At 41.7% G+C, this 26,429-nt stretch overlaps 1 protein-coding gene across 1 annotated transcript in view; it reads left to right on the top strand.

Annotated features, from left to right (window-relative positions):
* Positions 1 to 26,429, top strand: part of atrnl1b (attractin-like 1b) — a 65,922-nt gene that overhangs the window by 18,020 nt on the left and 21,473 nt on the right. The window contains exons 18-25 of the mRNA XM_085762377.1: positions 6,524 to 6,754; positions 8,187 to 8,324; positions 10,312 to 10,405; positions 16,845 to 16,897; positions 18,591 to 18,685; positions 19,018 to 19,096; positions 21,172 to 21,329; positions 24,352 to 24,413. Coding sequence (XP_085618503.1) covers positions 6,524 to 6,754; positions 8,187 to 8,324; positions 10,312 to 10,405; positions 16,845 to 16,897; positions 18,591 to 18,685; positions 19,018 to 19,096; positions 21,172 to 21,329; positions 24,352 to 24,413 — 910 coding nt within the window. The remainder of the gene's footprint in view (positions 1 to 6,523; positions 6,755 to 8,186; positions 8,325 to 10,311; positions 10,406 to 16,844; positions 16,898 to 18,590; positions 18,686 to 19,017; positions 19,097 to 21,171; positions 21,330 to 24,351; positions 24,414 to 26,429) is intronic.

Here is a 26,429-nt window from a genome sequence, read left to right as displayed (position 1 = left end):
GATGCAGCTGGACTCTTTACCATTAGCTGGCTTTAAGGCGTTTAAAAAACAGTCATGCATCAAGGCACGGTTTCAGAGGCGGCCACAAACGCTCCGACCGAGAGCAGAACATAATGGAAAAGCTGGAAGATACAGTGATGTAAATATAAATGTTTGAATAGACTCGACTGTTCACTTGAGCCCATTAGATGCTGTGGCAGAGCAACTCATTGACGGTGGCTTTTGTGCTGTATAATTAATTACCCACAGTGCAGTTCTGCAGTCAGTAGCAGTATGTAGGATGAATGTTTATCTCGCATCATGCCAATTTAGTCTATACATGATTAACTGAATAAACCAAAGCTTTCTTTAAATGAATACCAGAAATTAACCGAGTGCTTAAACACAATAAATCTAATGACCAACTTAAAGGAATAGTTCAACATTTTGGCAAATTGGCCCATTGCCATAATCGCTATAGTCATAGCAGTAGGTTCATTACCTTTAATTGTAGGTGTAAGCTATTTTCAGTACGGCGGAGCGCAGCAGCTGGCTGCTCAGAGCTACGCTATGGAGGCTAAGGGAATTTCTTGGTTTCCCTCATTAAACTCATCAAATTCAACATCCCAAAACTCCACAGCGCTTTTGTAGACAAATTGTGACCTGCACAACCACCACGCTATGAGATAATGACGGAACGATACGAAACGGAGCCGTTTTCGAGGTAAATACAGGGTAAATACGGAGACTGCTTGCTGAAAAACTGTCCCTGAACGCAACGCGCATCAGCGGTTTTGTATGAATTTACCTCGAAAACGGCTCCGTTTCGTATCGTTCCGTCATTATCTCATAGCGTGGTGGTTGTGCAGGTCACAACTTGTCTACAAAAGCGCTGTGGAGTTTTGGGATTTTGTATTTGATGAGTTTAATGAGGGAAACCAAGAAATTCCCTTAGCCTCCATAGCGTAGCTCTGAGCAGCCAGCTGCTGCGCTCCGCCGTACTGAAAATAGCTTACACCTACAATTAAAGGTAACAAACCTACTGCTATGACTATAGCAATTATGGCAATGGGCCAATTTGCCAAAATGTTAAACTATCCCTTTAAATGTGAAATATACTACACTATAAAGTTCATATTGGATTCAGAATGCTTTAAAATATTTGTGTACATTGGGTTCTCTGGTTCTCTAAAAAGTGGTTTTCAACCTGGTAGTAGGGCTGGGCGATATGGCCTAAAATCAATATCACGATATATTGTTCAGTTTGCCTCGATAACGATAAATGGACGATAACTACTCTATATATATATATATATATATTTTTTTTTTTGCTATAACTGCTGTATTTACAGAGGTGCCACTTTAAAACTATACACTGTCTGAAAATATGTTAAGAAAATACAAATAAAATACTTTTAGTTGTTTAGAGTTATTGAACAACTGATAAGCACACATTATTGCAGCACACATTAGGCTACAACATTTCTTTTTGGAACAAGCTGCTCTTCCTCCTCAACCAGATGACTACCTCAGCAGCCCCAGGCTTCAACTTTTGAACGTTTTCGCTACATTTAGTTGTGGCTGCCGCTGTTTCTTAATTATCACCGCCAATATTTCATAATGGGGTCGGAGCAGACGCACAGTAATAATCTACCGTCACTTTGTAAACTTCTTCAAGTGCCTCGACCCGCTGGACGGCGCTGATCTGTTTATCAATAAAGAACGTCAGCGTGGTTATTTCAGCACATACATTTAACGCCACATGTCCGTTTCTGTCTAATCTCTTGTCACTCCCTTCACGCTGGTCTGTTGACAAAATCACGTGACGGTGGTGACCGACGCTGCACGTTTTTAATCCGACATTTCAGCGAGGTGTTTTCTCATTGCTCTAGTGTGTGTGTGTCATTAACTCAGGTGAAAAAATAACAACAGTCTCAGTACAGATGAGCGCGCTCGCCGCGCTGCTGCCGGTGTCACCGGCTCTGTCCCTAGTGATGGTCCTTTGACACCGAGGCTCCGACACATGCGCCGTAGCTCATGAAGCAAATTGTATCGAACCACTGTGCCGAGGCGTGGTTTGGTCACGTGACTTGTGACGTATGAACCACTTGGATGACGTTTGAAGCAGTTGAGTGGTTCAGTCATTCATGAAGCACCGTCAATGTTTTGGTTGTCTCGGCTCTCTGTGAGAGCTGAGCTGAGCCTTCGGTTCGGAGCACATAGAAACTGAGGCGGCAGAGATTTGGTTGGAAAGTGTAGCATTCAGTACCAGGAATTCTATAACATGATATGTGGAGCAGAGGAAAAATAATTTATTTAAGCGTTGTAACACGCATATTTGTAACGATTGAAGCGTCAACGTCCGTATGGGCTTCAGAAATATTTAATACGTCCCGTAAGACACATCGTGAAACTGACGGTGGCGCACCGTGATTACATCGGGCTTTCCCCCCACAGGCGTGAGATCGAATCCTTTGCCGAATTTCCCATATTTCTTTTCTATTTTGAAATGAGATCACATTTGCCATCTACACCATTTCACATCGTATAAAGCCATAGACTGTTTAGACTTGTTTCAGAGGAGAATGTAATTCATAGCAGAGCCTAATAGCTATATCAGGCTAAGTCAATACCGAAGGCCTATCACAATCATATGCCAAATGAGAAACTTCATGTATATTTTATATTTTTATTTTTATTGTGTCAGCTTGAAACCATATAACCATGTAACGTTTGTTGAACAGGAGTGTGCATGGCAAATCAAATCTCAAACAATCAATGAACCGAATGACACGTCTCAATTGCACTTCATTTTATTGAACACTAGATGTCATACTCGAGCGACTGTGTCAGTGAAGCCTCGAGTAATGAACCATTACTCGAATAAGGTGTCGAAGCCTCAACAAAGCCTCGGTTGCCCATCACTATCTGTCCCCTCCTGTTACAGACTGGATGGGTGCAGTCACGTGACTACACACGCTGAACACGGAGTACGGCTCTTAAAGGGACATGCACACAGCCTACCTACACACACAGCCAAAAAAGACAAAAACGACTTTTATTTTGTTTCTTTTTTTCTTCTTCTTTTTTTAAAACCGAATTTACCGACCTGGGCAAAATGACGTCGGTTATCGTCGTAAATTTCGATATCGATACATTTTCGGTTTATCGCCCAGCCCTACCTGGTAGCCAGGACACTTCCAAGGCATCATAAAAAAAAAAATCTATTTCTCCTATGTGAAGCTGTTACATTCCTCCTGTCTTTGAGTTTTACCTCTGCAATTGAAGGTTGGTTGAACTTTTCTGGCTTCTAGAGAGTAAAGAAATAAAAAAAAAATGGAGAAGCTTTCTCTAGGAGTTGAGGCTTGGCAGTAAATTGAATTGCTTTTACGTGATGTGAAATATGGGTTAGTTTACACAAAAGGTTACTTGTGGTCAAAACACAACATAGCTGATCATATACATTAGCTCAGGTGCTCAGTCTCCATCTTGTAAACTGTGACCTGCCACAGTTTACGGCCGTGCTGTGACTTTAGATGTCCTCCTACTGCCGGTGTCTGGCTGCCTGTGGCTGTCTCATTAAAGTGGAGCACGCTGCTGTGTTTAGTTGAAGAAACCCACAGCTGTAATTTTCTCGACATGCATAATGATGACGGCTTCGTTAGCAGTTCATTGCAAAGCTGAAGTGAAGGTTAAAAAAAATCTGTTGAAATTGCAATTAAATATTCACACGTGTCATATAATGTAGAAGAATGCAGCCATAATGACTAGAGGGATAAAACACAGCGGCCCTGTTGTTTTTCCACTGATGATCATGTCTCATAGTGAACACGGGTTACCGTTAACAACGTTGTCTGTGTGCCGTGTTACGTTGATCAGAGAGCTCCTTTGTCTGAAGGTCAGTGTAGTTGTTGAGGTCGACGCCGCCGTTGCTGCGTGATGTGTGAATTATACCCGCAGTTGTGTCAGATCGTAAAAACATCTCTGATCAGTTTAGTGAGTAAAAAATTTAGGGAGCCCAAGGGTGCACACTTCAATTCTTTTTTGTGTGTGGCAACACAGAAGTGTTTCCGTACTCTGGATATTTGTCTCGCAGAATTTGTCCCTTCTTTTCCATGAAGGACGTTCTTCATAATCTCTCCGTACTTTCTTCTTTTACCTGTTTGTTCCGTGTGACTTTGCACCTTCGCGCTCACTTTTAAAGTCTCAATCACCACTTCTGTCTTGAATTATCTCACCTTCTTCAGTCCATCCCTCCTCATTTTCCGTGCATAGTGTCATGTGCTTTAGGCTGAGTGCACTGCATAAATGCACTTAAAACCACATTGGATAAAATACTCTGTAGCATCACCGCCTGCAGGGGCACCTTGAAAAGAACAGGCCGTCATATATTTGTTGCTCTTACTGGCCTAATTCTGCAGATCTGAGGTTGTTCCTTGTAAGATGTTATGGTAACTCCTTGGTAATAGTTTGTTGATTTACAGTAGGGAATACGATTCATCTAATAATTTATATCTGTCATGTAATTAATAATCCAAAAGACATCTTCAGCTTCTGTGCAGCCCTATGTGATCAGATCAAACAGCCAATGCAGCCCAGCCTGCATTTACTTCAGACAGAATTTTAAACGCACACGTTCAAGTCGAATTTCCCTTTTTCTCTGAGCATTTTCTTTGGTCCTTGGTTTAATCTTTTATGGCCTGTGTGCCCTCTGTGACAGTTTTCTATACAGAACGTAGGAGTAAAGTTATCTTTGGCTTTTGGACTGTTTACATAGCAAAAAAAAAGCTATTTGAATATGTCACCCTAGGCTTTAGAAATTTAGATTAGCAATTTTCACAATTTTCTGACATTGTATTGAAAAGAAAATTGATTAAGATGAATTGATACACTAAGGAAAAATAATTGTTAGATTAACCAAGTTTGAAATCTTGTCATAAGTTTACAGCCCTAGCCCAGAGACAGCTGTTAAACCAGGGCAGCCCATTGTTGATGATTGATTAGTTGCTCTCATGGTGTGTTTTTTTTTTATTGCAAATGAAGCCATTAGCACATACAGCAAGTAATCACACCAAGTCTCCTTCATCTAAATATTCAACAGTTGTGCTTTGGTCTTTCACAACTATGATTTCATCAGTATTTCAAAGGCCGGCCCTTCATGGCCAAAACACTAACACTGAAGAAACAAAAAGCAGTTCAGATAGAGTAAAAGCATTAAAGCTGCATTTGAAGATTAAATCCTTTGTGTATGAGCCTGCCAGTCAGGGATACTTGTTGATCTGACGGTTGGTGCATTAAGACAGGACACGGCACAGGAAGAAGTGATTTTGCATTAAACTCATTTAGATGTTAAAATGGCCTCAGAAGCTTCTTCAGACCTGTCATTGCTGCTGTCAGTGACCTGTGCCTGGAATAGGAAGTTACATTTCCTCGTTTGGTAAAAACTGCTAACGGTTGGATGTAAACAGACTTATTCAGCTGCAAAGACCCATTCATAATCACCAACCAATTCATGTTACAGCATCAGATTTAGTCGTTTGTGTTCACACTTGTGTCACCTGTCAAAATCCAATTCGGAAGATGTGGGTTTTTTGTTTTTGTGGCAGTTTTTTGTGTTTCAACATGTTTTTTTGTGTTGTGGCAAGACAAAAAGTCTTGATCCAGCGAAGGGCTTTCTTTTTTCCCCCCACAATAGGATGTTCCCAAGAAATGCACCACTTACATCCTGTCATCAAAACAAACTTAAATGGCCTTACTTTGTACTGATTGCTCTTGCGTTGTCATGGTTTCGCATCCATTAGCAGAATGGCTGGAGATTTTTTTTTCTTTTTTGACATAAACTGAGGTAAAAGCACTCACTGTTTGTCTCCTTAAAATAGTAGTGACATTTTCTCCCTTAAAGTGTCTGTCTGGCAGCCAAGTGGCAATACTGAAACTTGTCAAGCAATTTAGTGGCCGAAAAGTTTATCCCCATGCTGACACAACACCGTTGCTCCCTCGCTCCCGCTTGGGTTGGAGTTTAGAGCAAGGCGCCACCACGCACTTAACATTTAAGCCTTTTCATCGAACTTTGCCCAGACCACGCAGACTTTTCACTGGCTCCAGGTTTGCTGACAAATTCTCTGTCTCATTCTATGGCTCCCCCCCCCCATCACGTATTTAATGCTCAACACTTGTTTCTTATGCTCTTATCTGCTGTCAAATCTGTGGCCCTGGCAGCTCATAGGATAACCAGTTTGTGCTTCAGTACAAGGAGCGTTCATGCCTCTTAATATGAAGGGCCTGTAGAGGCAGAGACAGGAAATTATGTGTTTAAAAGGCTGAAATCCTACAAAATAAGGCCTTGGAAGGTTTTTTTTTCTTAACTGTTGCTGCTTCTTAATATTGTCTGCTGCTGTTGGTTTCAAGGTGACTTGTAAATAAACGCAGAAATGAAAAGAAAATGGCCAATGCAGATTTTGACTCCAAGGAGTTTGAATCATTTGAGGTTAAAACACAAATCGTGCTGGTTAGAAATCTAACACAAGTCTTCTCTCTCCTTCAGCCCAGAACTGTTCAGGCCTGCAGACCTGTTCCCAGTGCCTGGACCAACCAGAGTGCGGCTGGTGCGGAGATCCCAGCAGCACGGGGAAGGGTCTGTGCATAGAGGGCTCGTACCGGGGGCCCATGAAGAGAACAACCAAGCAGGGCCAGTCCCAACTCCAAGACATGAGCCTGGAGCCCGGCAGCTGCCCCAAAGACAAGGGCTACGAGTGGGCCTTCATCCACTGCCCCGGTAAGAGATCCACTTCCTGAAATGACCTCTCATGTGTCATCATAAGTGTACCCGTGCGATAAGTTGTTATTGCCCATTGACTGAACGTCTTAAGTTTAAAAAGACGTTGTTGTCATAGATTCCTGTTACAGTGTCCCAATGCAACTGATCCCTCCCTGCTGACTATGCAACCATATGCCAGTATGCCATTTAATACTTTCATCACGCCCTATGCAGCCACGGCATGTAAGATGATAATAGACCCACAGCTAGTGAAAATCTGAGAATGTGAGGAGTGCTCAGTGGCATCAATAATGTGTAAAAACCTTTCATTTCGTAAGATTTGTGTAATTCAGTAAGTCCCGACATCACATTAAAATGGATATCAGATATGTTTTTATTTTCAGTCTTTAGGCCTGAAGCTCAGTGTCTTTGATTTGATTTATTTTTCTCTTTGTTGTTTCTTTCTTTTCATTCTCAGAAACTACTAGTGGGCATTTTCCATCTCGAGATCTGTGAAGTTGATGCATAGCTCTTTTAGAAAATACAATTTTCACGGTGCAAAAAGCAGTAAACAAAGCAGGGGTGTGTTCTCGCAACACAAAGGTTTATATTTAATGCCCTGCCAGTGTGTAAATTTCAGTCGTATAGATGGAGCGTTGTATCCAACGTCAAAGATCATTAAGTCATTAAGTCCAGCAATGTCTGAAAGCAACATACTCAAAGCTAGCACATGATTCAGTCTTACATAAAATGAATGCTTCTATACTTTTTTCATTAGATGTCCAATTTGTAACTCCAAAAGAACAAATAGATGCATGGTCATTAAAAGTCGAAGCCATTAAAATATATATTTTAAAAAGGCCAGTCTGATTAGGTAATAATTAATTACAATATGATGTTGCAGACACAAGCTACTGACAGCTTTAATGGGTCTGTTGATTTCCTGGAAAGCAATAACAACAACCTGAGGTGGAAGTTGTGTCGGGCTGGTGTCAAATCGTTTCTGTTTATAAGCTACAGCGAGGATGATGAAAATGATTGTGCGACTTAGACACAAAATATAAAAAAAAAACACTCTGAGCTGATGTGACTGGCAGACAGATGAAGACTGTGACTGATGTTGGCAGAAATTCACTCCATCACCTTGTGTTATCCTGCTCTGTAATCCACATTAGAAATACAGCACCTATTGTGTTTAATTCATTTTCCTCAGTGGTTTTTTTTTTAGCAGAAAGTTAAAGGAATAGTTCACCAAAAAATGAAATTCAGTCATTATTGATTCATTCTCATGCTGATGAATATTCTGGAGTAGTTTTTTATTCTACTCCCGAGTATTCATCAGCATGAGGGTGAGTCAATAATGACTGAATTTCATTTTTTGGTGAACTATTCCTTTAAACGGTCCAACTAACCCTGACCCTGCAGTAAACCTCTCTCCTTCTCCCCACAGCGTGCCAGTGCAATGGCCACAGCACATGTGTGAACGGCAGCGTGTGCGAGCAGTGCCGTAACCTCACCACCGGCCCTCACTGCCAGACCTGCATGCCCGGTTACCACGGGGACCCGACCAATGGCGGCAAATGCCAGGGTGAGTGCGCCGCAGAAATTTCTTACCCTGCACGCAATGCGACCCAAACCTCTTTTCCCCCTTTTCCCTAATGGTCTGTATACATTTCACTTTAATTAACATCAGCATCAATACGTTTAAACAAATACCAACTCAAATTACCCTCTCCGTTTTCCTTTTATTTTGTACCAGACCTGCTGTGTGTAAGTGATAATTAAGCTTTTTAGAAGAAAAGCCTCCACTTATTGAATTCTAATTAGTCTGTAGTACAACATCATAACCAACAGAGGGCACTCTTGTGTATTGATAAAAATCACAAACAATTTGTCTGCCCTCTTTGATGAAAATCTTACTCATTACACTGGTTTTAACTATACAAGGTAAACTAGATGCCTAGTCTCTGCTGGTTCAGTTTTGCTTGTGCGACTGAAATGTCAAGGTTACCTGTGTTTTCTCGACGCCGAGTGGATGCAGAGCGGATGTGGTGCGCTGTGGGAACTGCAGGTGATGCTGAAGGTCGAAGACTCACCTCTCATGTTACTGTGGTCGTTCACCCATTAGGCGCAGCTTTTGTAGGAAAAAAAGAAACATGTACACGTCATGCATCTTGACTTTTGGAATATGGTGATATACACACAAAAAAGGCACGCACACACACAGCGCTGGAGGCTGGGTGAGGAAATGTCAACAAACTGACACAGATATCATTGAAATAACTTGATTTTCTTACTATTTTTCCAGCGTGCGGTATTCAGGGTATTACTTTTTGGATATTAAAATGTTTGGATTTGGGTTTTTGAATCACACATGAGGTAGATTTGTTTTTGATATGTCTCTCCTGCTTCTCTCGAGTGACTGCAACCTATAATTTATACATCATCCCCCTGTTTTCAAAGCAAAAAAAGAGCATAATGCTTTCTGAATATAATGTGGAGAGGGGGGGTGTAAATGCAGCAGAGGGACGGACATTAAGACAAATATAAAATGACTACTGCGTGTTTGATGACTGTCTTTCCCTGAAGTGAATCACAGATTGACTGGAGACTTTGGATGCAGCTTCCTTGTCAGCAGCAGATTTACCTACACTCCTTCCTTATGAGGCATGAATAGCATTCCTGAGAAATTACATGTAGCCTTTTGTCCAACACGGGAGACACACACACACACACACACACATACACGTCTGGGAGCTTTAAAGTCTCAGGTACCGTCTCTTTAAACATTAAGGCTATTGCTATGTAAAGTGAAACTACACAGGTGAGCTTCTATGAGGGGAATATTCTTTTCATTCTCTCGGAGCCTGGGGATGAAATGACTCAAAATCATTTTCTTGCATAAGTACATGCAAATGTATCCATACTGACATTGAATTCATATAATCTGTATTAGTTTGGGCATTTGGTGAAACCTATTTGGTGTAACTTACATGTAGTAAAAAATGAATCCCTGTAGCAGCGGCTGTCAATAAGAAGAAGTGTAGGAGAAAGTGCTAAGACGCACGGTTAAAAGCAGTCCTGTCACCTGAAATATTCATACGTACCGTCTTGGGAAATGCTCCAAGAAGAGGGAAGGAGGAGGAACTATAATACATCTTGTCAGTGCTTTAAGCTCAGAGGAGGATGCCATCGTTTTTTTTTTTTTTGGTCCCTCAAATCTAAACCTGAATGGATGCCACACATTTTTCTCCCATCATGTAACTAGAGATCTCTGAAGTTGAGCCAATCTTTTTAGGAAAATGCAGTTGTTTACCACGTCACCTGGCTCAGTATCAATGTCACCGCTGTGTTCAGTGCAGCAGAAGACATGGAGGTGGCTCAGCCAGAGAGAAACAACTGTTGTAGCCAAAGTTGTGGAAATTACAGGGTGATGCACAAACCTGACTGTTAACTTTGTGCACACATTTAAGCTATAGGTAAAGTTAATCTGTGACGACTCCTGTTCTCTCTTTCACGTGCTCCTCTTCTCTAACCCATCTTCTTCTCCATCTGTGCTTCTCTACCCCTTCCAGCCTGTAAGTGTAATGGTCACGCAAGTGTGTGCCAGGTGTTAACTGGCAAATGCTTCTGCACCACCAAGGGAATCAAAGGAGACCAGTGCCAGCTGTGAGTACTCGACCATATGCTCACACACAAACAGACACACACACAAACACACGTACCTTGAACCATGAGAACACAGTGTTACCTCGTAGGGTTTTTAAATGGTTTGTATATTCCATGAATTCTGCTTGAACTCTTACACATTTCATGCTGTAGCGTTGTTTCTGACAGTTCTGAGGTGCAACAGGCCAAATAAGAGATGTTGCCAATGTTATGAGTGAAATGCAAGTTACTACCAATCAAAAGTAAGTGGACTTCCTGTCACAGAGCATTAATGTCTTGGGGTGGAGCGCCGATAAAAGGCTGGAGACATTTTAAGGGAGATGCATTTTTGACCAGCAGAAAGGTGTTATGTGCTGTTAATATTCTGCATTAGTTGTGAACTGAAAGGACTTGAGTATTGGCTCTGTGATTTTAGCAGCTGCTCAGGTTTATGGATAGATGCAGATTAAAGAATGTTGAAACAAGTAAGCCTGCTTATAGTTTAATATAATTAAAAAAAAAAAAAAATACAATGCATCAATGTGTAAGATTTTAGAGATTTTAGAGTTAAAGGTGTACAGAAAAGAAAACTGAATTTGAGCCCACTCTGGATCATAAAATTAATGTGATAACTCATCTTTCAGACGATGTAGGCCAAACTTTGTGCAAAATTCTATTTTTGAGTAAATCCGGGATGAAAGTGTGTATTTTTTTTTTCGCATTGGATAACGCAGGCGCACGGATTATACGTCAGCCTGTACACGATTCACCAGCCACTGATATTGGATCTGTAATCCGTCATTCAAACGTCTGAGACACGCACACACACACGGAGCTCGGTCTCGCCCCAAGCTTTGAATATCCCGCCCGCTCGATAACGACCAATCAAATTCGTTTTCCTTACTCGGGTAAACTCGTGTTGCAGCTCGTGACAACTCGGCGCGACAAACAGGACAAACGGCCATTTCTGTACACCTTTAAGCTTTGTCCATCTTCTAGGAACAGCTCATGTCTTTGGTATTGGAGTGCTTTCATGGATAAAGCAGACAGATAAGACAATAAAACCAGTATATACACATAAAACAGACAGATTTAGAATCATGGCAAAGTCAATTTTCAAATCAAACAATTAAGATGACACTTCAGTGATTTATGATGAGGGAATAATTTCTGACCACTGACAGCCTCTTCCTTCTCCGGTGGAGACTTGGGTGTCATAATGATGGGAAAAAAAGAGATCAGTTGACTTTACTGGCCAGAAACTCCTCCTCCAGGATCATTTCTGCTGACTCTGTGGATTCCCCACGTGTGGGAGGACCAATCTGCACTTAGCTGTCTGCTTTCCCAGTTGTAAGCAGAATGGACACTGATTTTAATACCCTAATGCAGGAAGAGGTGTGTGGAGGGGTCACTGGCAACCATAAGCGCAAATGCAGCATACTCCCACTCACCACAACGCAGCTTTACCTCCCTCTCTGTCTATGTCTCTTAAATCACCGTTCCTCAATATATCTTTAACACTGTCATCAGGTTTTCTCATGTCAAACTTGTTCAAGTCACATATTTGCCACATTTTGACAAATTACCATTTTAAGTTTTATAGTCTTTTTTTCTGTATCTTAGGGATTCAGTTGAAACCATTTTAAGACTAAAGGTAACATGCAATGGTCATGTTAATTTTCTTGACTGGAGTTGTAGTTCCCTACTTCCTGTTTTAATCATCACTTTAAATAGTGTTTTTGTACAACCCAACTTCAGTGCTTGAAAGTGAATTTCAATAAAGGGCAGACCAAGTCATGAAAGGTAAAATGAAGAAGTGTGAAAATAACAATGATTTCCCAGCACTTCAAATTGGTACACTGGCAAGATAAATGGTCTTTATCGTCCCAGGGGAGGAGTATGTTTTCACAGTCTGCTCATGTACAGGTCTTACATGGAAAACACACAGATTCAATAAACACACAACCATGCAGAACCATGTGTTTACAGTAACTGATGTGCAGAAGTAAATTATTATTGTCTGCGATTAGAAAAACCCGATTGACATTAAATTACAACCTGACTATTCAGATACTAACGTGTGTAATTATAGTTTAAAAAATAACAACAACAACAACAAAAAAGACAGAATAAATACCGGTGACACATTTTGTGTGTGCAGCAAATGATTGATTGGAGCCAGGGGAACAAAAACCTGGTACTGATGCTGAGCAGTGACAATCAGCATGTTGGCAAAGACGGGGCCTCACCTGCTGGGACTTAGCATTCCTAATATACAACGAGACTCATTGAGTGAAAGTGCTCAGAATAAGACCTCTTCAAAAAAAAAAACCCACTGTGCTCCACGTTGACTTTGACAATAAGTGAATGACACTTGAGACAAATGACAAAAAATGTCACATTAATTTCTGCTAGCAGATGGAGAGCAGCGCAGTGAGCGACACCCAGATAGCAGGTGGCTAACCGTGGATTCAAACGACTCATGTTCCACCCTACAAAAACCAGAGGCCAGGCACCAGCCGGGGCCAATCATCATCAGCCATTTATAGGGAGGCAGAGGGAGGAGGGAGGGGGGAGGGGGGCAGTGGTGTTCCCATAAAGCTGTGGAGCCAGCTTTGGGAAGGTTCCGGCAACGCATTACTGATTATCATCTTCAATATTAAAGCCAGGAAACATAAACCACCAGAATATGTTGTAAATGTACAAACTCTAATGAGGTTACTGTTGTTATTATCACAACCACCATTATTCTAGTGGTGTTTTTAAACCTAAAACCAAGATCCATTTTCACATTAAAACACATCAGTGATTAAGTAATCACTTTTTTCCAGGTGTAATCTAATTAGTGTGTATGTACTGACTAACAGTCGGGGTGGGGTATTTACTGGTGTCTTTTTTGTAATGTAATTTCTGGTATCTCATTACATGTAATCAGTGTCTCCCTCAGCCACACACTTGCTCCGTCCCCGGCAATAACCTTTTGAAAACAAAGACCTCTGCACAAGGGCGCCGTGTCTGCTTCATGCACCGTACGCAAAAGCAAGCAGCACACACATGTCGGCTTTCACACACGCATGCACCGCAGCCACCGATGCCATTAGGACCTCCGAATAATAGCCGCGGTAATGAAGTGAAGGGTGCATCGGTGCAGAATAGAATTGTTTTTGAAAACAATTGATGAGGTCCACGCTGCGTTACAGTGATGAGTCAAACAAGAGCGAGTGAGGGAAAATATTTCTTATTATAGCGCTCATTTGTATACATACATTATTCAGGGTTTTTCTTCATGTGCTGGAGGTAACAGGGGTTAGCTCCGGGAGCGTGTACAAGTGCGCCTCCTCCAGCCTTCGTATGCGTGAAGGGCGTTGTGTAGGTTCACATTTCTTCCTCTGTGTGTGTGTGTGTATGTGTGGTTTTGTGTGTGTGTGTTTTGCCTGTTAAATCACAGCGTGCGCACAAGCGGAGACATAAGGTTCAAGTTGAGTGTTGATCAAATTAAGATACAGTGCCGGGGTTTTGCCTCGAGTTCAGATGAGTGCACACATGCATGTAGGTGTAGATTAAATTAAGATACAGGAGTAGAGGAGTTGCATTATACACTTCATGATGAGCATGTGTGTGTGTGTGTGTGTGTGTGTGTGTGTATTCTGCCTTCTGTAAATGCCAGGCGGCTGAAAGGCCCCAGGCGTGATGTTCTGTAAGGTTCAGAAGCCTGTGGCGCCGTTTGTCTTCTGTTCCTTTTTGTAGCGTAGTAAAAGATCCTCCACTGTTTAACCTCAACACAGAGAGCAGCTCTGTGTCCACCACCCATTACACTGATACTTGTCCTTCAGGATTTTCTGCTTAGATGTAGGTTCCAAATCCTTTCTGATCATGTTACTTAAAGGGATAGTTCAACATTTTGGCAAATTGGCCCATTGCCATAATCCCTATAGTCACAGCAGTAGGTTCATTACCTTTAATTGTCAGTGCAAGCTATTTTTAGAACAGTGGAGCAGAGCCATGAGCTGCTCAGAGCAACGCTACGGAGGCTCATGGGATTTCTTGGTTTCCATCAAACTCATCAAATACACAATCCAACAACTCCACAACGCTCTGGTGGACAAGTTGTGACCTCCACATTCACCACACTATGAGATAATAACACAACGTTACCAGACAGAGTTGTTTTCGAGGGAAATTCATGCAAAACTGCTGTTGCGTGTCTGTGGTTTCTGCATTTGTCCAACTTGTCCACCAGAGCGTTGTGGAGTTGTTGGATTGTGTATTTGATGAGTTTGATGAGGGAAACCAAGAAATCCCATGAGCCTCCGTAGTGTAGCTCTGAGCAGCTCGCGGCTCTGCTCTGCCGTTCTAAAAATAGCTTGCACCAACAATTAAAGGTAACAAACCTACTGCTATTACTATAGGGATTATGGCAATGGGTCAGTTTGCTAAAATGTTGAACTATCCCTTTAACCCCAGCTAAAGCATGCATTTACTGTGTCAGTACTAGAGTAACTGGGAGTACCGAGCACCTCCAGCTCCAGCATAGTAAGATATTGTAACATATTAAGTTACAGGTTTACACCTCTGCTGATATTTAAGGTGTTGAAACACATCAGATGTGTTGCCGCCATGCTCATCTGACAGACGTGTTCTTCTGTAGTAACGTCAGTGGTGATCATCACGTCTGTCTCGTGAATCCAGACTGCTGCAACAACAACCAATGATGCATTATTTTTAGAGGCACAGTCACCCTCCCTCCATGTAACATCACTAACTGCCACCTCCTCCTCAGTGGCGTTTGTGTCTCCTGTTCCCTCCTTCGCTCAGTGTCCTCTCTGACTCCTTGACAAGTTTTCCAAACGCAACAGTGGGTATGAAACATAGATCTCTCCCTTGGTGCAGTCTCTACTCCACATGTTTGATTTTTTACTCACCCTGTTTATCAGGTGAAGTGCAACAGAATGATGATCAACCAGCTCAGAGTGAATGGTAGACAGTTAAAATGCATCAAAGAGCGAGAGGCAGAGCAGAGAGATGCATTAAAAAAAGGAGACAAGGAGCACTGCTCTCCAATGAGCACTGCCATATGTTCCTCCTCATTACAGGCCTTTGGAAAGCCATGAGCCCGATAAAACACACTCATGCGCGCACACAGGCGATGTTAACAAATTATTTTGTTTGGCAGCACTTCATTTAAAAGTCGGAGCGTTTTTGGCTGTTACGCCACAGCATCACTGATGTGTGAAAATCAGGGTGTGCTGTCGAACTGCGGTGGTTTGGAGCAAACTGTACGACCTGACAGCACCTAAGAAACCCATTTAGAGCTTTCTGTCTAACAAGGGCTCACAGGGGAAAAAAACTAATCACAGGGTCTTACCAGGGTATTAATGTGAATTATCTGTTTTTTAGACTTACAGACTAAAGCAAAAATATACCTTTTTTTCCATTTTCAACAGTGGGTGTCTTTCTATTTAACTTTTGTGAAGACATGACTGGCATTCAAGACTGAAAAAACACTTTCATTTCTTTTATTTTGAAGTTTGTAGTTTGAACTCTTGTCTAACTTGTTGTTTTGTAACATCCATCCATCCATGAGCAACACCACTTATCCATGAAGGCTCGCATGGGGCTGAAGCCCATCCAGCTGACATAGTGGGAGGGTGGGTGGGTGCACCCTGGACAGGTCTACAGTCTATCACAGAGCCTCACACACTCACACCATCGAGCAATTTAACCCATCTTCCATGTCTTTGGACTGTGGGACAGAGATCCCACACAGCCCCAGGGAGAACATGCAAAGAAATATCATATATTACTGTTTTATTATGTTATTGTTTCACTTCCCAATAGTTTTAAGAGATCTTCCTTATTTACTGAACTCTGCTTTTGGGTGGTCCTCCCTGATCCCTGATCTTTTTGGGCCATTTCCAAAAATCACAGACTAAAGGGAATCAAAAATAAAAGCCCAAACATTTTCCAGTCAAAAGAGAACCAGTTGTATGAGAACACATTCACCCTGAGCTCCGATTATCAGGACTGAATACTAAATGTCTGAGTTAGTAAATATGAGTGTGGAAACTACTTTTTGTACTTTGTGGTTATTCTTGATTTGGCTTCGACGTCTCACTTTAGGATTATATTTCTTTACAAGTTGTGTTGTCTGCTCCAAGGATTTTAAGGGATTAAATTTCCTCCTGTGCTCAGTGATCAGGTGGTACGTAAAGTTTGTCTCAACGTCACTGTGTTGCTTCGATAAACAAAACTCAAAAAAAAAAAAAAAATCTAATTAACTTTTAGAAACTATCAGATTATTTCCTCTTTGTCAGAAGTAGGAGATTTGATGAGGCGCCAACAGCAGGAGCTAATGCGCTGGCACTTGGCATCCACTGCTCCTGATAAGAGGCATTCTTGCTCTCAATCTGTTAGCACTCATCTTCATCTTGTTCTCTCCTCTCTGTTTTCTTCACTGCAGATGTGACTCAGAAAACCGTTACCTTGGCAATCCACTCAGAGGAACCTGTTACTGTGAGTAATTCTCCACTGGACAGCTCATATACACACACACACACACACACACACACACACACACACACACACACACACACACACACACACACACACACACACACACACCGCCTTGATTATTCTTGGCTTTTCTCTCTGCTTTTCTTCCTCCCTCTCTCCGCTTCTCCACTTCCACTCTTCCGCTCAGGGCAGATGGAGCATTTTAGCACTTTGGCACCAGGGGCGCTTGTTCGGTGACAGAATGACTTGTCGTGAAAATGTCAAGTGCATCAGAAGGAGTGAGTGATTGAGCTAATCAAGGAGACGGAGGAGTATAAAACTCTCCACTTGTCTGCTCGCTCACTCAATCACCCACCTACTCATTCATTCATTTAGAGAGTTGACTAAATGTTAGCTTAAGTAAAGGGGAAAAAAACCCATTTAAGTAAAGTGATGCAAAAAGCTGCATTATGAAATAGAGAGGGAAAAAAAAGAAAAGGAAAAGTTGACAACCAGTGGCGAGTGGTGGCACATCTGTGCCCGTGCTGCCGTGTGTACCGTACATGCCGGTGTTTGTGCTCGGGAGTGTTTGTTTGCATGATGTGGCGTCCTTCACGGTGCTGCAGTACTTAGTGATTTGTTATCTGCCTTTCAACACTCTGCTACTGACAACAGAGCCTCTGCCAAGGTTTTGTCCCTTTTTTTTGAAATGCCATAGCCTGACACCAGGCTCAATGAGAGAAAAAGACAGGCAACTAAAAAGCCCCGAGCTCGTTTTAACCTCTGCACACTGCCGAGACTTGCTCTTGAGCTCTGTCACGCACTATTGTAAACATGACACTCGTCACACCACCTAAAAGGCCACTGACCATGGATTAACATGCTGCACTCATTGTGACGTTCTCTTCTACTGTCTGCTCTCTCTCCTTCTTTGAAAACAAAATGGATGAAAAAACAAACCAAAATAGTGTATATAATCAATCTACATCATCTCAACTTTTTTGTTTATAATTTGTGGAAAATATTTAATTTAAAAATCTTCTTTGAGTTAAAGCAGAAGTAAGCGATCCGGTGGTTTTGGCTAACTTCTTGTCAGCTGATGGAGTTAGCAGTCCCCACCCTCGTCCCTACGTCACCACATTCACGCGCATCCCTTGGCTGCACACACAGAGAGGACCGCCCCTTTATGCCGTTCTCTCTCTCCTCATTGGATAAAGGTTGTAGGATACAAGGAAAGTTTTCTCCTCGGCTTAGAGCAGAGCAGAGTGACTGACAGACCCGTGTTTCAGACCAAACACTCTATATAAGTGATTGCTGTCTGAAGATATAACTATTTAAGACTTATATTAACACAAATATTCCGCTTGCTTCTGCTTTAATGATCAAAAACTTCATCAGTGGCTGCGGGGGAGTGGTCTGAGCTGGTCGCGGTCAGGGTCGGCTATTCCAGCTCTTTCCCTGCTCCAAATCTAAGTCGTTTTGATTTCACTTGTCTCCCTTAGTCAAAATATTGTTTGGAAGTTTTTTCATCTGATCACATAGCATCCACGTCTTTGTCTTTGCACTGCCACAGTGGTCTTTAAGAGTGTGAGCCACAGCTGGCAGCTCAGTGTGTGTGTTCCTCACAAGGTTGCGGCCTTCTGTTATGTAAGATTCACCATGGAATAAAAAAAAATTGTAAGAGCTCTGTTTTCCTCTTTGGTTTTCTTAACAGACAATCTCCTGATCGACTACCAGTTCACCTTCAGTCTCATCCAGGAAGATGACAATCACTACACCGCCATCAACTTCATGGCCTCACCAGAGCAGGTACCCGTTTCACAAATCAGAGCTCTCTGTCTGGTAATGGAGGCAGTGACACCGTAAATTGTCACCACCTTTTATTTCATTTTTTTGAGGAGGTGGCCTGAGTGCAGCACTGGGTTAAATTTAGACTGCCATGATCACTGGCTGGTCAATTTTCTATCAAGATGTTATAACGTTAAACCAGGAGTCTGGAGCTGACCATAAAAAAAGTTGAAGACTTCCCGAACTATCCCAAAACCTCTTATAGTATCTCTGCTGTGTCTCTTTGTGTGATCATTTCACTTTACTTGAATTTTTACTGAATTTTTCATCATGTCTTTTTTTATTTTCTAAAGCCAAACAAGAACTTGGACATGTCCATTAACGCATCCAACAACTTCAATCTCAATATTACCTGGTCGGTGGGATCAACAGGTAATTTTACTTGGATTTTTTTACAGTAAGAATTCATTCTGTGTAGAAATGCTTTGCTTTGGTTTTGCCTTTCTTTTAGACGGTAGACAAAAACATTGAGTTTTAAACCAATTTTATGTATTTTCCTAAACCCAAGACAGAGTTTTCTCTCCATAAAAATCCAGCCATTACACTATGATATTGCAAACAGTTCCCAGTTCAAATTTAGTCAGAAATGATTCTGCAATAAATAAAATGTTTTATTCTGAATCTTATAAAATGGCCCGGGTCACGAATGCTATTAAGGATTCAAGTCAAAAAGGGTCAGTTTGTAAAATTGAGGATCTCGCCTCGAGGGTGAAGTCATTTTGGAACAATTACACACTATTATTTTTTTGGCATTGGAAGGTCAGGGAAGCAGACATTAAAAATCTCAGAGGATGTTCAGACTCGCCACCCACACTGCATAATGAGCCACTCCCACGCACAACGACATGCACCCCATTTAGCCCAGGCATCGTTAACAAGTCATTTTCATCCACACAGGCTGATTTCTACAGACAGGTCAAACACACACTGGATCATTACAGTAGATACACACATCAGAATTTACTGTCATGTCAATGCCAAGGTTGTAAATGTAACCACCTCCTTCCTACATGGACATATTTTGTAATTCAGGTAAAAAGAAAATGCTTTTAGTTTTTCAGATTTTTCCCCCCTTTTTTCAAGTAACCATCGACTCAGTAGGTCTTACAGATAAAACAGGAACAATAATGCACCCTCTCTGGGTTGTGAGCACTGTGTCACTGTTGAGTGGATATTATAGGTCCCCTGAGGAAAGACACCCAAGGACACTGCAGTCGTCCAGCGCCACTGTTTATCTCACGCCCTCCCCTCCTCTCAAGTCATCTGCCACTTTTCTCCAATCCACCACAACACTGACATTTTCCAACCACTAAGACACGTTCAGCCTCCCCTGCTTCGCCCGTCGCCCACCTTAACCTTTTCTGTTGCGCCACCATTAATATTTGAAGCCGGGTCCTCCCCACTAGAAGACGAGGAGGAAGCAAAAAAAAAAAAGGAGAGATATTGTGTCTCAGAAGGAGCCGGAGCCTCTTCACAATCGACAAGAGCGTGAAGCGCTTTTTTGGGGGGAGGGAGGAGGAGAGGGGGAGAGTGTGTGTGTGTGGGGTTGGGGATGATTTCAATTAAGATAAACGTGCTCACGTAGCCACACTCAAGCTGTCATTTTCAGTTCTTTTGTTTCAGAGTTGTGGGTTGGAATGTCAATGTTGAGGAGTCACTGACATGGGGAAGAATAAGAAATGATTTGGAACATTAAGATAGATGGAAAGTAGACTTTTCTTTTGAAAGGGCTTTGCTTGGAATTGCACTATTTTTTTTTATTTTAGGGTTGATTATTAGGAAGTGTAAATTTACAAGATGCTCTTAAATTTAACCGTATTGAATTTTTATTGAAAGAAAATCCCATCATCCTCTCATCAAACTGCCAGTTGTAGGCTGTTGCAACATTTCACCAAGAAATAACACAAAAAACACTCCACTCATGAATAGCGGTCATAAATGGACACAAACAAACACTATAATAAACAGTTGATTTTGCAGACATTCGTTGCCCTCATGCAGACTGCATCGGCCCCAAGGTCAGAAAACGCTCAATTCTAGGTGTCAAATATACTAAATGCATTAGCAGATGGTGCTGATCTGAATTCAAATGATGAATATGTGCTAGAATGACTCAGTTATGACCTATGAGCAGCACTGCTTCAGTCCCTCTTTTAAGCTCCGCTTTTCTCCCACGTCTATGTCCATTTAACAATAAAATACGGACGACGTGTATAATTACACAATAAAACTCCACTCTGGTTTAGGTCAACCAAAAAGATATAATGCACTTCAGACATAATAATAATTGGTCATGAGAGCTTTGCTGTTGTCCTAAATGGCTTGATAAACCCATTAATGGATTGGTAATAATGTGTTGCGGCCGCTCCTGCGTCATCTGTCTATGAAGGTGAGCTCAGTGAGCGCCAAATAGCAGTGTGCTGAACATGAACTCTGTGCCCCAACAGCTGGAACCATCTCCGGGGAGGAGGTGCCCATCGTGTCCAAAACCAACATCAAGGAATACAGAGATAGTTTCTCCTGCGAGAAGTTCACCTTCAGAAGCAACCCCAACATCACCTTTTACGTCTACGTCAGTAACTTCTCATGGCCCATCAAGATCCAGGTAAGGACGTGTGTGTGTCTGCGACCGTGTTATCAGACTCACATGAAGCAGATAACACAGCAATCTAATCTAATCTAATATAATCTAATCTAATCTAATCTTCTCTCTTGTGTGTAACATCCCAGATTTCTCACTACTTGTACAATGTGTGTGTAGTCATCTAAAAAGATCCTCTTTACCAACAATAGGCCCCATTCATATGAGCATAAGGAGAGCAGCAGTGGGAGCAGCAGTCATCTCTGCAGATGCAGAGCTCCATTGTTGCCCAGGGTGATTTCAAGTGCACTTTATTCTAATTACAGGTTTAATGGCCAATGGTTAGCGAGCATAGGTGCACACCTGTTTTTAAGCGCGCCCTGTTTAACCTCTTCTAGACCTTCCTCTGAGCGGAGGGGATGGAGACGTCCGTGCAGCGGGCAGGCCGTGAATGTAATGCAATGAAAAATGAAGATAGATGCCATTCGTTTGTTATTTTCAGTTTTTCTAAGAGAACAACAATTAAGACTCGCGCTTTAGTCGTACATGCAATTACAACAAATGGAGCCTGAGGCCACATGGTGTAAATGTGGCTGCAAAATGATAAAAACAAGGAGTGATGTGCAGTGATTTGACTGTAATGGAAAACTTGAGGCAGGCTTCTACTCTTTCAGATGCAGTCACGTGTTTGACGAAGCAAAGTTGATGTGTTCTCATTCTCTCCCCAGTGGTGACTAATGACTATAACTGGCTGCAACTAAGTCAACTTCACTTTACTTCATATTCAGTCAAAAGTTAAATAATAATGATTGTCTCCAAATGTTTAAGGATGTGAAATTATGCCTCTTTAACTTTGACAAATTCCTTTGGATACGCTCCAGAATGTATTTGAATCCAATCAATTTCTCCGTCTAGCAACGTGAGGTGAATTGTGAATTAATGTTTCCGCTAAGTGTTGTAGGTATTTAATGCTTTGTGAAATTATCAGTCCAAAGTAATGCACTAACTTTAATTTACACCATATTCCCGGGGATGTATTTAAAAAAAAAAAAAAAACAAGCTCCAGTGTTAATTTGTGTTGCTGATTTTTGCATGTTCTGTATTTTTTATAAAGCTTAACATTCAAGTGGAAAGCGAAAACCTTTAACTCAGAAAACGTTCATCATTTCTAACAATAGCTCACATTCCCCTCTTTGCTAATTAGCCCGCTCCTATTTATTGATTTTTCTTATTTGCGCACTCCCTCCCTTTCACGTGGTGGATGAGTGGACCACAGTGGGGGTAATAACGTCTTAGGGGTCAGTCCATCTATGGAGGTGGCCCGGTAATAGTTTTCTATTAGGTTTGCTGGCCAACAGTCACTTATTTATTATGGACTGCCGTGAGCTGTTAAAGGAAACAGCCTCTGTAACAGGATAAGGTCTCTGTTTCCCCGCTCGCCTGCATCATGCAGGGGAGAGAGTGTTTACACAGATGAGATAAAGCAGAAGGCTCTTTACAAGCCTCAGTCTTAAATGTGCCCCTAGAATAAACCTTCAAATGTGGATAACGATGGTTAGGTGCCATGTGACATCCAGTATTATCCAAGAAATTCAACGTAATAAAAGTCCAACAATAGTCCAACATTCTCCAGTGATGCCATTGATCGGCTGAGATTGATGAATTGAAATTAAATTGACCCCAGCGGTATTGCCTTGACCCCCCTCTGCACTATGTGAAAAAAGCAGGAGTGCTGGCACTTAATAGAACTGTCCCACATATTATAACAGCAGCAAAACATCTGTGCAATGTGCGCTTTCTGAGCCATGTTAGCCATGTCAGCGAGCATTTCCTTTCAGATCAGCGGCTCTTGCTCCGCTGCTTGAGAAAGTGGACGGCGGCGGCGGCAGAAGTTGGTGAAGTTAATGGGAGTTGTCCATAAAGATCAGTCCAGCTCAGACTGGGTCCAGCTGCATAACCTTGAGCGTGCGCTCTCATGCCATCACCACTAAAGTCCAAAACTCATCTATATGTAGCCTGTCAGGAATGCCTTTTTATTACCATATCTGCATAATAAATCAGTGACTCTGCTTCGTGATAGGCCGAATCTCCGCTGTTTAAAACCTGCGTCTCATCAGCATTCGAAGCAACAAAGAATGATGCAAACAATCCACCTCCAAGAAAGCACAGTTTGTGCCCTGTTACCCAACCCTATGTGATATCAACCAGAGGAGACTCGATCCTTACCACCGATGACGTCGTTGTTTGTGTGTGGAAACGCTCTCGGGGCCGAATGCCTTCAAAGCTTCCACGGCAGATAATGACATGTCACTATGATGTGGCCTATCAGATGTGATTTCATGTGTATTCCTTTTTTTAATGAAGGTAAAACATACTCACAAAGCCCTGTTGTGTTTTTAGACTCTGAATCATTCAGTCTCACACTATGAATCAGCTGTTAGAACCTGTGTATGACAACATTTAAGCTAAGCAGTGGTACCTTGCTATTGAATCTCAATGGAAGTGTGTAGTTTGATCACTATTTTAAAATAATATTGCACTTTCAGCCATTTGTTTTTATCTTTTTTTTTTACTCTGAATTCAGGTTCATTTAGGAAAGTCTAAAGCTGTGATTCAGAAAAAGAAAGATACACTTTAACTTGTGTATTGTCTAACTAACAGAAAGCTTTCTGCCACGTCGGCCCCTCTCCTGTTTCACCGCATTCAAACTTTTTTTTCCTCCGACCGGTAGAAGCTCTAATGGACGATCCTCCAGAGAATCTTGTCAGTGACCTTTCAGCACGTCTACTGGGCTCTTAGTGCAGACTTGACCTGTCGACAGCGTCTGGTATTAACCCTGCCACGCCGTCACGGAGCTCAGTCAGAATGAAGTGAAAGTTCACAGAGCTCGAAATGAAATGATTGTTAATTGCATATAATATGTTTTTATGCTTTAAAAGCCTCACTTGTTCACATCATGTCGGCTGTGACGTTGTTACATTCACATTAATGCGGCTCTCCTGGTATGTGACTGATTGTAAGTCTTTCTCCTCTTTCTCTTTAATAGATTGCCTTCTCCCAACACAACAGCATCATGGACCTTGTCCAATTCTTTGTGACATTTTTCAGGTAAGCGAGTAAAATATTTACACCACTGACATACACACACTCAGTCGTTTGTTTTAGCTGCTCTAAGTGTTCAGCAGTCAAGAAGCATTATCCTGAAATTGAGCCACCACCTCTTCAGTCTCCTCTCTAGTCTCTCAGGGCTTATTGACTTTCTTACTTGAGCCTGTTGGACCAGTTCTGTTAACTAGAGTACATGTAAATGCTTCTTGTGTCTTCAAGGCAGTGATTTCCCTCTCACTCTTTTTTTTTCTTCTCTCAAGTGGCAAATGAACTGCCAGTAACCGTTTAAATAGGTGCACATTGCTTTGCAAATACCATCTAAAGAGAAGGCGTGGGCGATCAAGATATGAGGACTTTTAATGATTTTTTTTTCTTCATCTGGCGAGCACTGATGGAAATCTTTTCTCATTGAAATGTTTCAAGTGAGTCACTTGAGTTGTCTCAAAAGCACAGCAAAACCTGAGTAAATTAAGAGGATGTGAGTATAATTGCTAAAGTTTATGCTTTAACATAGATATTAGCGCAGTTGAAAAGCTTCAAAAGGTTGCCAAGCCTCTGAAAGGAGCCGCCTCACAAAGCTGGAGATAGTGTAGTTGTGCCCGCTCGGCTGTTAGCATCTCTGATCCATAGCAGTGTGATGGACTGCAGGCTGGAGTTTAAAAATGCCTGATTCTTTATTTTCTGTCTGTTCTTTATTCTCACATCGAAAAGAAATAACCCCCAAAAATGAGAAATTAACAATTTGGCATCATTATAATTGAATGATGAATGAATAGGACTGTGATGTATGAGTAGGACTGTAATGAAGTAGCAGTGTTTATATATAATGCTAAAGTTAAGCTGAGCTGACTTTTCAGATTCAGGAAGGAGACACATGAACACACCATTTTTTTGTCTCTGAGTTGTTTATAATCATTAAGTCGGTGGTGGAGACAATCATTTTCAGACATAAGCTGTGTGTGTGTGTGTGTGTGTGTGTGTGTGTGTGTGTGTGTGTGTTCGTCTCATTTCAAGGTGTGCTGCCCAGAGTAGCTGATGGACTAACATATTATCTGTGTAGGTGTCAGGGAGGGAATTGAAGACAGCGTTTGCCCAAGGCACCTGCCCATCATTGCCCAGTCCACAATAACTTTTACAGAGAAGCTGTCACACAATCGGTTATCGTCTGCCTCCATCGGATCAAATTACAGTTGAATAGCCAAATTCAGGAATTCTTGGACGGAAAGGGGAGAAGGACGGGGCTTATTTTATCTAAAATGTGCTCACATCTGTTTGCACAGGGTCACAACACAGGCACAGGAAAACCCAAGAGAAAATGTTTGTTTTTCTCTTGGTAATTGTATGAATGACATTTGCCAAACACTGCTTCCTTCAGTGTATTTGATTTAATACTTTCTAAATCCAAAGGAAATGAATCCTATCTTTTTGTAACATACCTCTTATACAGTATTATTATATTTTTTCTCCTTCCCACCTGATTTTGTGCATCTGTTTCCATTAGTATGCATTGTTTAGTTTTTTTCCTTTGTAATAATACAGGTTATACAAGTCTTTGTCGAGTCTTTGTCTGCATCCTTGTTGTCCGGTTCTCACTGACCCATAAACTCTGGCCCTGGTGCAGTTGTGTGTGTATGTGTGTGTGTGTGTGTGTGTGTGTGTGTGTGTGTGTGTTTGAAGAGGGATGAACCTGCAGGAAACATAATCAGCCTGATGATGAAATGTCAAATCACCCCACAGGGTCTCTGGACCTCCTTGTATGAGAGAGAAGGGGGGGGGGGTTAAGAAATGACGACATGACTGAACACACTCTGTTTTCTCTCTGGAGCTCGTTCAAATATCAGTTCACCTTTTTCACTGGAAGCCTTTCAGTGCTTTTCCTCACTCTCCACACTGCTTCTTCATCTTAGTGACTTCATAAACACTATGTAATTGCACAGCTCTGCTGCCTAAATCATAATCTAGTTAGATTATGATTGTCTCGTGCGTTCTAATAAGATACTGTAGAAACTCTTTAAT

This window comes from Trachurus japonicus, chromosome 19 (assembly GCF_045865225.1).
Source record: "Trachurus japonicus isolate A0001 chromosome 19, Traja_1.0".
NCBI classification, from domain to species: domain Eukaryota; kingdom Metazoa; phylum Chordata; class Actinopteri; order Carangiformes; family Carangidae; genus Trachurus; species Trachurus japonicus.
This window is presented reverse-complemented; position numbering and strand designations above follow the sequence as displayed.